This window comes from Echeneis naucrates, chromosome 24, assembly GCF_900963305.1.
Source record: "Echeneis naucrates chromosome 24, fEcheNa1.1, whole genome shotgun sequence".
In the NCBI taxonomy this organism is placed as follows: Eukaryota; Metazoa; Chordata; class Actinopteri; order Carangiformes; family Echeneidae; genus Echeneis; species Echeneis naucrates.
In genome coordinates this window covers 4,248,208-4,262,008 of record NC_042534.1, presented here as the reverse complement: position 1 = coordinate 4,262,008, position 13,801 = coordinate 4,248,208, and the positions used below count along the sequence as shown (strand labels likewise).

At 40.3% G+C, this 13,801-nt stretch overlaps 1 protein-coding gene across 4 annotated transcripts in view; it reads right to left on the bottom strand.

Moving 5' to 3' along the window:
* The window catches only part of sipa1l1 (signal-induced proliferation-associated 1 like 1), a 63,841-nt gene that overhangs the window by 20,711 nt on the left and 29,329 nt on the right, over window positions 1–13,801 (bottom strand). For all 4 annotated transcript variants that reach the window (XR_003840474.1, XM_029496490.1, XM_029496488.1 and 1 more), the window contains 8 exons: window positions 9,113–9,232; window positions 7,468–9,008; window positions 7,025–7,247; window positions 6,501–6,631; window positions 4,390–4,578; window positions 3,587–3,761; window positions 2,159–2,262; window positions 1,897–2,054 (listed from right to left, as the gene is read on the bottom strand). Coding sequence is in view for 3 of the 4 variants with exons in the window: in XM_029496490.1 (XP_029352350.1) it covers window positions 1,897–2,054; window positions 2,159–2,262; window positions 3,587–3,761; window positions 4,390–4,578; window positions 6,501–6,631; window positions 7,025–7,247; window positions 7,468–8,880 (2,393 nt within the window). In the remaining variant the exon portion in view is untranslated. The remainder of the gene's footprint in view (window positions 1–1,896; window positions 2,055–2,158; window positions 2,263–3,586; window positions 3,762–4,389; window positions 4,579–6,500; window positions 6,632–7,024; window positions 7,248–7,467; window positions 9,009–9,112; window positions 9,233–13,801) is intronic.

The window sequence follows — 13,801 nt, the reverse complement described above, 5'->3', positions numbered from 1 at the left end:
TCACTATAAAAAGAAAATCTGTGTGTGGAAATGATCTGAGAGGCTCTCAAAGAACTTGGAAAGATCTGCTTAGATTTTGGAGACTGGGGAAGCGTTCTCAGACTTTTAGACCTGACTGTGCATCAATGTAGTGACCTTTATATCACATTTTTGTGAGTGTTACAAAAACAATGCCTGTCTAACTCTTGAATTAATTTTATCAAACAATATATCATGGAGCCACAAATTATGGATTTATAAACAAACACAGAAAAATATTCATTCAAATTCAGAGACATTTTTCCCCATTGTTGGTCTTAGTTGGTCTAAGTAACAGCACATCAAAAGGGATTAAACAATCTGAACATACAATCCACTGTTGAAACAGTCAGACTTCCCACAGCCCACAAACCACATGAGAAAGTTATAACTAATGTAACCATTTACAGCAGACAAGGAAAAGGTATATTCAACACTTAGTCAATTCTTTTTAGTACTTTTGAAATCTTGCAAATCCCCTTGAGTGTGAGCCCAGAAGAATCTGAGAAAAAACACAATTTTTTTTTATTTTCCATTAACAGGTACATCTGACCACTGAAAGAGAAGCTCTTCCAGAGAGCCATATTAAATGGAACAATGGAGTGTGGTGTACATAGGAATGTCCCCTGAAACCTAGAGGAAATACACCAAAGCTTCAAAGCATTCAGGTCATCCTTACTTAATACATTGTGACTCAGTCGACTTTGCTGTGGTGGCTAGGACTCATAATTTACCTCTGAAACCCGACGTTTCACCTTAACAGCAATTTTCACTTGAGATAACGTAATCGACATTTGAGAGTCACAAAAGGGACATGTAAGTAGTATTTGCTCTATCATCACTCTGTTTCAGGGTTCTTGAGTGTGCATGTTGTCTCTCAGTAACGAAGTAGCCTCATGGGGGGCAATTAAGACCTCACATAATGTGCACAGACAGCAATTAAAGCAGCCATTAGTATGAGAGAGGAAAGCTAATGGCGGGCAGGGTAAGAAAGAATGACAGAACAGTAGATAACAAGGCAAAGGCAGAAATAAACAGAATGAAATGTCCTTCACAGCCAAAAGGTTTGAAACCGGAAATAGAGAAGAGGCGGACTGTTCATTATTCCTTTAAAATGACTGCAGGTTGGCATACCGTACTCCATATTACACATCTCAGACAATGTGGTAATAAATCGTGATCTTTGGGGAGGGCTCTAAACACTCACAGCCTACTCCATGATGGAGAGATGGAACTGCAAAAGCAATGAAAGCTGTACAACTCTGCACCGACAGATAAGAGCATTTGTTTCAGCAGTGATGGTGAGTGATTCATGAGAGGTAATGCGCACGCAATAAGTGAAACAAAAGTCTTTATCAAGGCTTTTTTTTTTAATGCATGCAATAAAGTGGTCTAAATATGAGATAACACATTTTTAAAAGACACCCTCACCCTATTTATGGAACGAATGTGAAATCAACACCAAAAAGGTTGGTAGATGAGCCACGTTTAACAACAAAAACAAAAATCTTTCTTATGATCCATGTGGTGCTTGAACAGCTAGCCTAATCCTTTGTCTTAAAAATAGTCTAACAGGGTTTTAACACCACAGAGACACAAAACCTGTACATTCAGCTGTCCACTGTTGGAATCATTGTTTAGTCACATACTAAAAATTTCCTGCAAAAATAATTAAACATAAATAATCCATTCTATCTGAAGAATGCTCACAATTTGTATTTCTTAAATGTAGCATAGGCCAGCAGATAGTAAGTTTTGGACTGCCACAATTCACTAGCCCAACACAGTTTGGCTTTAAATAATCCACATAGTTCAACAAATATATATGCCCATTATCTGCGCGTACGGCTTATCATATGTGGTGCTGTTGAATCTTACCTGTAGGAGCTGTTGTCGGAGCAGGGGTTGTGTACCTGCACGATCACAAAGACATGCTGAAAGTGTGAGCGAATGTTTTTGGGAGTGAATGGAAGTGCTCCAGGTTCTTGGAACACAATCGTGACAATGTCATTCCCAATATGACGCTTCCGCAGTAACTAGCAACACACAACAAAAGGGGAATTAAGGTAGAAAAAAGACACACACTTAAATTTGTATGTATGAATTTCAGCGTGTTTGTAATGTGACGCCTTTAACATACCTGTTGCTTATTGTTGGGTGTGTAGGGCAGCATGGTAGACACATGGAACATGATCTCATAATCCTTGTAAGTGGTGTACAAGGAGTGGGTGCCTGTCGAGTCAGCTGAAGGGGGAAACAGTTACATGTGAATTCCTCATGGTTTTGATTACAGATTACACAGCCGCCTGTTTAGAACTGATGTAACATCATCTTCTTTACTGGATTCAATTGCTTGCATTTGCTTAGTTGAGAGCAAATAATACCAATGTAACAGAGTTGCATGACATTTTTTAAATCTTTGGAAACCTCTATAAAAATCTAATTCTATTAGAGCACATTCGGGAACACCGACTGACAAAATATACAGTATTCTATAGTAACTCTAAAACATTTCCATTCCAAACTACTACTATAACCAGACATCATCTGCACATGCTGATCAGATGACAGAGTATTTTTTTGAGCTCATAACAGGCTCTGGAGCCCAAGAGAGCCACTACATGTTAATAACCGCCTCCACAGTCTATCAAAGTGATCAGGAAACAAAACAGCCCAAAAGGTGTTTAAAAGGCCATATTTAACCTAGCTAGATTATCTTTCTTAAGGGAGTACTTTGAATAACCGTAATTAATTTACTAGGTTACTGAGGGATGTTTTGCATATCCTGCAAAAAGTGAATGGGAGAGTAGAGAGTAGAGAGAAGTAATGAATGTACCATCAAACACAGATTTTGATCATATAAAGGGGAATATGGGTATAAACTTATCCGTGGAGATCACAGAGGTGGCCAGACAAAAGGAAGTGGTATCAGGATCATTTTGCCACAGAATAATATGAAACCAAAGGCCATCTGTCACACATGTGAAATGAAGGCACTTTTTGTTTTGAAGGCAGTGCACAGAGAGGAAACTGAAGAATCAATGGAAAGAAGCCAGAGGAATTAAAGCAGACTGAGGCTGAAGGGCAGAAGGGAGAAGGAGAGGCCTCTTTTAAAAACACTGTCTATTGATATAAACGGGCTGGATAATGTGTGCAGCACTCCCACTGCACTTTGGTATTGCAAAGAGAGTAAGAATTACCAGTGTCAATGGCTAATACAAATGGTCTGTCCTTTTTTAAGTGCGTTCAGCCAAGTTTTCCTTTTACTTGAAAGGAAATATAAATAAATAGAGCTTTAGCTCTATTTATTTCCACAGCACAGCAAAATACTTTCAAGAACAACACACTTCAGTATTTCATTAAATTTAAAGTCTCATTAAATTTACTGGCAGTAAACACACATATCATGGCATTGCTGGTCACCTCCCACAATGCTCTCTGGGGAATTGAACTTCAACTTATATAGATAGAGTGTCAAGTCTTTTTGAAATCATCTGTAAGTTGTCCCCTTATACATTCTTATAGTTATTATTGCTAATATTATTATTATTTCCATGTGTGTACATACTCTTGGTGTCCAGCTGAGCTCGGTACTTAGTGAAGCCTTTGAGTCGAACCCTCTCCCCCAGAAGATGAAGGAACTCCTCCAGCGCAGGACCAGCTGATTCGTTGTTGTACATTTCCTCCTCACTGCTCTGGCCTGCCATGCAATACATCACCCCCACCTTCCGCTGGAAACTCAACTGGAGAGAGAATAGAGTTTGTTATAACGAAATGGGGGCACATGAGAATTACTCCGTAGAATTCTTCTCTGAATGACTATGTTGACATTTTAGGGAGAACTCATGTTGGCATTTTAAGAATAGCCACATTAGAATGCTCTGCAGTCATCGTGGTGCAGTTTTTCAGAGAAATCATGTTGACATTTACAGAAGTTCAGCTTTTGATGAATGCGTCAGTGAGATCAAGTATCAAAATAGGTTGTTTTGTATTTTACTTATTTTTAAGGAGTCGTCTGTGTTTGCCAAGATGTGGTGGAGTTTCTCCTCTAAAACACAAAATGATACTGGTATAATCATGATTGTGGCACTAAACAGTTGAATAAAGTGAACATGAAAAATGAATATTTTCTCTCAATTAAACATTCACCCATTAAATAATGAATATAATCCAAAATGAAAACAATGTGCTGAGCGAAGTGCAAGATAATGGCTGAGAAACTTTACTTCAAAGACAGGCATATTATGTGCCAAGGAATTTTTTTGAGGAATACCAAGGCCATTATCAGCAATTTTACTGAAATGGACTTTCGAACAAAAAGGAATTTCTCCAATATGAACAATCAAAGGAATTAATCAAGTTCACCCTTACCCCCTGCTCATCCAGTTTCATCAACTGCTCAGTGACCTTGGGAGTGTTGAGTGCCAGACGCAGACAGTGAACATTCAGTTCAGGCACCAGATACTCTAGCACCTCTTTGAGAGGCAGGCCTCGAGCTAGGCCATGCTTGGATGTTGAAGGAACTGCGTCTTCTTGGATGGAGCCTCTCAACGTATTCAGCTGGACACAGCAAAGCACAGGTAAAAGACAAAAAACAGGAGATGCAAGGATCAGAACAGCAGCTCTTTTTGTTTTATTTAAGTTCAAATTTAGTTATGAAAAGGACTATAAAACTACAAACTCCCCAAGATGTTTGGACTTGCACTGTGTGATAGTCACTAATGTTCCTTACACCGCTTGTACTTATCCAAGTCATAGTCTTAGAGTGAAACACTATGTTCTACGATAAAACTAACTTCCTAGTCTGTAAATATTGGAATTGTTGTGTTATTTTTAGAGTGTATTACTACACAAATATGATCATAATGACAGAGCGAGATTTTAATTTGGCTGATGTTTTCTACTTTGATCACTGAATAGCACACAGCCTACATGAATTAATCAAGAAAACTGTGGAGAGAGAGACGAAGACACGAGTGTCCGACACAAACAAATAAACACAGCTGGATTATCTGTGGTGGTCCCAAGGCCTCTTAAGAAACATAAATGTGTCTTTGTAGAGTGTTCAGAAGGCCCATAGTTTTACCAAAGCCTGAGTGTTAAACAAACTGAGAATGAGAAGCACCCTAGCTCATGACAGGAGAAACACTGTCCACAGTGAACATGGACTTTGCTCTTTAACATCAGTGCATCCCACTCACTCCCACACACACAGCCACACAGGCTAATGAAGTTTGTCCAAGCTGAGTAGCCATAAGTCACTGTCCAATATGGTGGCCAGCAATACAGAGCAAAGCTGAGGATTAGTATGCAGGACTGTCCCTTGGAGAGGGCAGAAATACATGGAGCAAGTTACACTAAAAGATTCGGAAGGGACACATGCTTTTATTTCGCATTAATTAGTTAGTATTGAAACTTTACAAGAGTAATCGATACTCATGGACAACACATCAGATCTTTAGCTTAAATAAACAGATGTTAAGTATTTATATATTGCCTTCTTTCACAAGTTTTTTTGCCATCAAAAAATGAAACAATTAATTATGAATGAATATTAATCGTGAAAAATATAAATAACCCTAACCCTGTCCACAGCAGCCATGAGATTAATCTGATGAAAAATTTTAATCATTTGACAGCCCTAATACACTCACACACTATGTGTACCTGTCCAGCTTCTTGCTCTGGAAATAGCAATTAGAATGGAGAAGGGGGGGCAGAGAGAGGAAAACATAGCACAGTAGGTTGTGCGTCATTCCAAAAGATTGGATGGGCTCTTACTCATAGTGCGTTTCAAAACAAAAGCATTGCTTTTCCTTCTCCACTCAAATACCTTTAGCACTATTTTAGTCTCGTTTAGCTGCAAAATGGCACAGCTCAGTCCTCAGAGAAGCCTGACAAAGATGTTGGGTGGGCGTGCAGCTCAGGGAATGAGGACATGGATCTGTGGCTCTTGTCTGTCGACTGGAGATGTCAGCAAGGGCTACAGGGATACACAAAAGATTGCCTCTCACTGCTAATTAGAGATGGATATTGTGAAAAAAATAGCTGATAGAATACATTACAAAATAAATCAAACAGGCCATACTTTCAGGCAGTGATAAGAAAGAGAGGAAATGGCATTAAAAAGGTATTGAGCTATATCAAAAAGCCTCCATATGAGGCTTTTATAATGTCGCACTCCCTCCCCCAACTAGGCTTTTCCAATTCACATGGCTGAGATCTGATCCTATACTTAAACTCCTACACAATTTGAACTCATAATAGCTCCTTCAAAACATCAGTCAGTTCAGGGTATGCTAACTATTGACACATTTGTGAGCAAGAACACTCATGAGTCCATAGGGAACGGTTACAAACATTGTATATACACCGGTACAAGGGCAGGACTATTAGAGGTAAATCTAATAACACAACAAGCAATAAAGCAAGCTGATAAAACACAACATATGTCAATCTACAGTATGTCAAATTCAATGTACCTCACTCGTTCTGAAGATGACCCTGTAGTTGTATTGCTGGCCATGGTCTTTGTGTTCTTCCAGCTTCTCCCTTCGCAGACTCACCGCCACTGGACCCAGGTTTTCATCAACCCCCAGATAGTTCCAGTGCTCTATGGGCCAAGTCAAAGAGGTGAAATTTATAAAACGGAGAGGAAAAAAAATGTGCAATTTATGCCCAGTTTTATTTGTTGTCCCAATGGGAGGAGAATTTGACAACCTGCCAAAAAAAAAAACAGATTAAAAACAATTTATTGCTTATCTTAATGCGTCCTCCTTCAGGTGTCATTCTTTTCCTTTTCATTGGTAAAATTCATGCATTTGAATGACTGGATTTTGTGCCAAATGTTGAAGGTCAAAAGCTGAGGCATGAATGAAAATAGGAAATTTTCTTTGCCAATAATGAGTATATTTTTAAAAATCTTCCTAAAAGAATTCAGATTAAACAAAATATATATTAAAAAGTTAATAAACACAAAATCAGGAAAGCTCAAACATACGCTCACCTCTGAGGTAGAAGTACTTTCGATAGTAATAGGCGCCAAGGTCAACGTGTTCTACAATATACCGTTTGGACCTGTCAGCATGTTGGCTTGGCCCATCTTTAGGGGCCTCCAAAACAGCAACACCAGCATTGGTAAAATGAGTCGTGAGTGTGGCATCCAAAGGTCCTTCCTCTGCATTGCCTGAAGAATTGCCTGAGCTCCCACCGCTGCCTATGCTGCCATGCTGGAGATTTAAAGATAAGGAAAAGTAAGGCAACTAATCGGGCAAATACATTTATATTTAATCTTCTGTGTATTTTCAATATTACAGAATCAGTTTGTAGTTAAGAATCGATTATGCTAACTGCAACTTTTAATTAAGATTAATTAAGATTAGCAGGCCCTGCACAAAAATAAAACAAGTGGCCATATATATAAAAATGCTGCCTATGTACAGAAACTACCTGTTTCGCAGGAGAGATGTTCCTCTCACCCTCTCCACCAATTTCATTCCTGAAACAAGGGCAGCTGAGCACCAAATCATTGCTCTTGTCATCACCAGGGTCCAAGGCAGGGTTGGTAGGATGTCCTCCTGCCCCCTCCTTACTTAACTCCTCTTGGGAGCCACAGGGTGATCCATACACTCCGCCCTGATTGGAGGAAAGGGAGGACGTGGCTGATGCAGAGGCAGCAGCAGCAGCTGAGGCACCGGTCGTGGTGTTCTTGCGTTTGGACCCAGAATGCCGACTGTGGATTGCTTCATTGAGGTCAAAAAGTAGAGACTGAACATCAAAATGGGCAAAGCCTTTTTGGCACACCCAGGGTTTGGGAGGTGGGCCACTTTCATCTCCTTTTCCCCCGTCTTCAGCATCGGAGCCAGCCCTTGATGTGTCACCTTCCACCTTCACACTGCGCAGCTTTCGGAATATTGACTCTCCGCCGGTCTCTGATTTTGACCTTCTCTTCAAGTGCTTTTCTCTCTCTTTCAGTCGGCTAGCAGGACTACCCCTAGCTGGGCCTAAAGGTCCATCTGGCAAGTCAAGGGCAGCTTGTTTTATGGGGGCCACGGTAAGGAGCTCCGTTAGCCTCTCTGGAGCTGGGCTTCGCTGATCAGGGGCCTCAGAGGACTGGTATCCCTTTAGCATGTCAAAGAAGCTCTCTCCTGACACACCATGTTTGTCTATGGATGAAGTGCTGCCATATTCTCGGTGCATGGGTGTCCACCCTGAGAAGGACCAGCCTTCATTGCCATCGCCATCTAGCTCACTGATGGTTATGTCACTGTTACTGCGCTGGCGGATACGCCTCATGCCTTTGCGAGGTGAGCCCAGATAGCCATCTGGTGACAGGAAGCGATTGTCCTTCCCCTTGCTTTGCATCTTGCTCTTTAGTGTGTTGTGGATGTTGCGTAGCATAGATGAGTCCTGTGGGCTTATCAGGTGGCCCAGCTTGGCTGACAGATTGCTGTGGGCTGTGACAGCGGACATCCCTCCACTTCCACTGCCACTACTACCACCACTTCCACTTCCTCCTCCTCCACCCCCTCCTCCAAGTCGTTCTCTATCTCCACTTCCTGATCCAGAAGAGCTGGTCGTGTTCGTAGAACTGGGGGAGTCTGTTTCCACAGTAATGTGCCAAATACCACCTCCACCTCCATCTTTCCTTGGGGGCCAGTCAGCCACTCGAGCCCGAACCCCCATCTTAGGAACACCAGGGTTGGTGCCGGTGGTGGAGGAAGAGGAGATGTGGGCACTCTCGCTACGTGGTGGTGGTGCCCCTCCATTTGGAAGTCGCAGGCGGCGGGTGTAGAACTCATCACTTGCTGGCACTGAGCCCCCTACCGAACGCTCTGTCTGAGAACGCTTCAGACTGGTCATGATGGAGATGGGAGAGGATGCAGGGAGGGGAGATGGGAGGGACAGGGAGGGACTGATGGCTTTAGATTAGAGTCAACATAATGCGCACTGAGTGAAGTGACGGAAGAGTCTCATGGACACATTTGGTTCTGCAGAAAGAACATGAATAGCATCTGATGTTAAATGCAAACAGTCAACAATTTTAATTCAGTGGTGTCCAATAAAAATAAAAAGAATAGAAGAAATTTTGTACCTTTTTGTACCCGGAACCTGATGGAAAGGGATGTTTTGATGATGGGTGCTCACAGCTAAAGCCTTTATAAGGCAATGTGCATTACAATCATGCTTTGGGTGAACTCAAATCAACCAGCAACTGCAAATAACAATAAAGACACAGAAAGAAAGTAAGTAAAAAAAAAAAAAAACAAGGATCTGAGAGAAATCAAGTTAGATAATTTTTGGCATCACAGATCCAACAGTCTTAATGAGGCTATGTTTGAGAGAGCCAGGGCAGCCCCCAAGTCTGTCCACTTTTACGGCAGGATCACATATCAGACCAATGATAGCTTCTGATCCAAATCCATGATCCAGTCATTTTCTCTGAAGGAAGTCCAACTATTTCCAGACCAATGTCATTTTACTGGTAACAATGTCTGTTTTGGCAGTGTGGAAAATGCCCAAAATAATTTTGATAAACAGAACCTCCTGGCCTGGACTTCTTTAAGGAAGCCAAGTTTTTCACTGTTAAGTGAGTATAATATCCAAACCAGCATCATCACCATCATCTCATTTCCTTTGAGAGGCTCAGGAAATTAGAAAAACATTTATGCTGAGCTTAATCAAAATCAATGTGAAGAAGAACCTATTATGGAGACACCAGAACAGTGTTTTAGCGGACACATTACTGTTGAGTTATTTTAATGTAAACTAATTTAGAATACTTTAAGGAAGAGGAAAAAAAAAAAAAACAGCATTTCTCTACCTGCACCTTGCATCCTTGACGCCCGTAAATACAACACAACAGTATGTGCTCTCCTGTAATGTGGTTTGTTGAGTTGTTCAAATGGCTCTGTTTGAGCAGCATGACATTGTAGTCTGGGATTCAGTTGGGCTTTAAAGTGTTTGAAGTCTAGCAGGCAGAGACTAAAAAGGCAAACTCAAAGTCTTTCCCATTTCACAGCAAGGTGTTGGTGAGTGTGTGTGTGTGTGTGTGTGTGTGTGTGAGAGAGACTGGGATATTTCCATTTTCAGACGCATGTGCTGCAGAGGCTTGTGTTGTGGGAACATTTTGATATGCTAAAGAGGCCTTTGAGTTTTGTGTTGGATAATGCATCAAACACACACACACACACACACACACACAAAAAAAAACCCATACTGTAAATTTATCTCAAGGCTTACCAGTATTTGTGTCTCAAGTAGTGTATTAGTAGATAAACAACCATCTTTGGAGTATAATATTCCAACAATTTCAATTCACTCAAAAAAATATTGTGATTTGAACAAATGAAAGAGCACGAAAATAAATTAAGGTCCTCAGAGGGTTTTTTTTTTTTTTTTGTTGTTGTTTTTTTTTAAACATGCCTAAACATTTGAGCATGTAATTTGAGCATGTTTGCTTCATTTTAAATCTTTGATAAACTGATATGTAGATCAGTGTTTGCAAACAAAGCGTTGCATAATCCCAAAAATAGAATCTATTGAAACACAGATGAGCAAGCAGTTTCATAGATTCCACCATATCTTTGCTTTAAGTTCAGCCCAACTTTTTTTTTTTTCTTCCATAATTTCAGACCTGATCACAATGTCAAGCAAAGCATTGATTTGCATCACATATGAAGCACCTTTCCTGACAATGAGTAAAGTTTATGCTAAGATCGAAAATAAGAACACAAGAATGCAGGCTGCTGTTGTCAATCAAACAGAATAGCACCTGTTTCATGTATTCTCACCACTTGATGATTAATTTTCACAAATACAAAGCCAGATACTGTCAGTTTACACCATGATTCATTAATGTAGCAAAGCTACCAAGATGGCACTTCATAGTTTCATAATTTTTCTGCATGAAGTTCCACTGAAGTACCAGTGTAGAAAGTCAACAGTAAGACTGTACCCTCCACTACGAACCATTGACGACTTTGAAATCACACTTAGAAAGTTGATCCCAAATAACTACCTGCAGAGTGCCTTTTCTTTCCCACTATGGACTGGGTAGTACTCTTTAATGAGAGTTGGAGAGAGTTGGAGAGAGATCAAGAGTTAGAGAGCAGAGTGAGAGAGGAGAGGAGTATACTTTATTGGAGACTGGGATTGGAAACGGGTAAATGTGGTGTAGCATGCCTCTCTGCAGTCACAAAGGACCAATTACAGTGACAGATACTCAGTAACCTAGAGCAGAATCTGAACAAGGTCAGTTCCTGAGCTAAATGTGTAGCATTGCAGCTCAGTGCAGCTAAGTGTTGCTGAAGTTGTCTGCTGCTGGTCCAGCCAACTGGAAACTGTTAACAGTGGGGATTAATTGGCATCTTACATATGATGGTGAGCGGGACCATTAGCGTGACTTTATAAAAGTATTGTTGTAATACAGCAGAAACCTCTTTTAATGATCGTGTCTGTCTGTCAAATTAATTGCTATGAGTGGATGATTTCTACCTTTTTTTCATTTCTCATGCAAATTGATATCTAATCAGCAACTATGACTATTAGAGAAATAGAAAATAATAACATGGACAGCTTAACCATTTGGGTATTTCAGACAAAAACAAATTTAAAAACTGGGCCATTGCCCTCTCCTGCTTTAAGCACTGTCCAACTGAAAGCATTACCCTCCACTTGGGACAACGCAGTATGCACTGTAAAAGCTTAAGAGGTGAGCCGGCGGCAATACCAGTTGTTCCACAGTGTGACTCTAAAAACCTACATATGTAAAAGAATCTAAGGAGATGACAGCTTGCTGTAGTAAGACTAAAACTGATTACATTTATTTCCATATGTTATTAAAATACTGAGCATTGTGCAAAAATCAGTTTGAATATTCATGTTCCACAAAAACATTTGGCACAGGTACAAACCAAGTGCAGCCCCTCCCTTTGGAGCACTTGAAGGTACTGTGAGTAAAGCATCTGTGTCGTGCTTGATGTGTCAATGTCGTATTGTGAAAAACTAATAAATCAACTAAACAGCAGTGAGGTAAATGTGGTGACGTGACATGACATCTTGCAGGCTGGCATGTTGGTGCTAGAGAATGGTCCAATGGCTGGGAAAACCTTTTAATTTGTAATGATATGTTGATAGAAACTGAAATTAAATTATGCCATAATCAAGTCACTGACTGCATGCAAGGGTGAGGATTTAAAAATTCCCCCTGGGACATGTTATAATCAGTCATCATGAAGAACATGCTTTTGACAGGTTTTTGCACTTGCTGGCAATTTCCTCTCAAGTTTCATAAAAAAGAACTATATAATGTGGTACTATTTATAGTCCAAATAAAGACAGATGTGAGGCCTTTTTTTAATCTAATTAGTTTTGTAGCGTTCATGTTCATAATAATCGTTGATCTCCAGGGGAATTTTCTTTGAAACAACTGTTCCAATTAAATTCAAGGATATCTTCATCATTGGAAACTTTATTCCACACATACATATTCTTGCCTATAGACAAATTTCTATTGGGAAACATCTGCATGTTTCCATGAAATGCTTAATCCAACAAAAAGACTCATGATTTTGCTTGGAAAGAATTGCAATTAATTAACTGGCAAGTATCAGCATGAACACACTCAAAATCTTCTGACTATGATTAGTCACAAATTACCCAGTCATTTCCAGGAAGTGTGTCATCATTTTATTTATCAGTAATTTTTTCTGAAAGCCCAGGACACTATGGGGCCCCTAAAATAAACAAAATGCCCATGAGTAATAAATGGTAATATTAAAATAGATAACAAATTTGTACTATGTTATGTTGTCATTACCATAACCATGGTGATAGAAAAATATGGAAAGCATGGAGTAGCTTAATATTGTTTACAGTTTGACTGCTCCAGTCTTAAGGTTGGTGTCAACCATTACAGGTGTGCCACCATGGGCACAGTATGACTGTGAACCTGATCCAATGAGCCAATGCACAATGAGTCTCACACACACACCTGAACAGTAAAGAGCAGATGACTGACTGACTGACTGACTGGCAGAGGCTAGTGATGCACAATTAAACTCAGTCATAGAAAAGCTTTTGAAAAGAGAGGGCACAAAAGTTGAGCAGAAACAGCATGTGTGGAAGGTGAATGCAAAGACTGCGCCTCTATACCATGCATTTCTTCCCTCCATTCTCAAAAACACAGTAGTTTGGAAGCAGACTAAGTTTCTTTCATTGCTCAGTCTGTATTGGAGTTGTAGAAAATGGTTTGTTTGAGGCCTGCAATGAGAAAACGTCACCCTTGTGACCAGACAGCTATTGTTTAATGATAGAAATATGGGAAAGAATAATAAAAGAAAGAAAATCTTTAACCTCGTGTTTTTATTTTCTTTCACTAGCTGACAATATTACACCTGTTTCACCAGACAGACGTGATTACCACAGTGACTGGTGAGTCAGGTCAATTCAAGTCATGTCATGTTTTTAGAATTACCATAACAATGTCACAATGAAGTTTCACAGAAAGTTTCCCGCTCAACCCAGGATCTCTATGTAGAAGGTAGAAAGCAATTACAAAAAGAGGGTGTAACAGGGGCTGCAGGTGGACCATTTACAAATGAGCAAAGAGAGAGACGCTGACTCAAACCTGGCATGTCCTCTTAAACACCAGCTGCCTACATGCTGCTGGGTATGGGTGTGGCTACGAAGGCAAAACATTGTGTGTGCGAATGCAAAACCACTACAGGTAACACAATGTGCCAGAGAACCGAAACCCCCCTTCCCCCCACACACACATGGG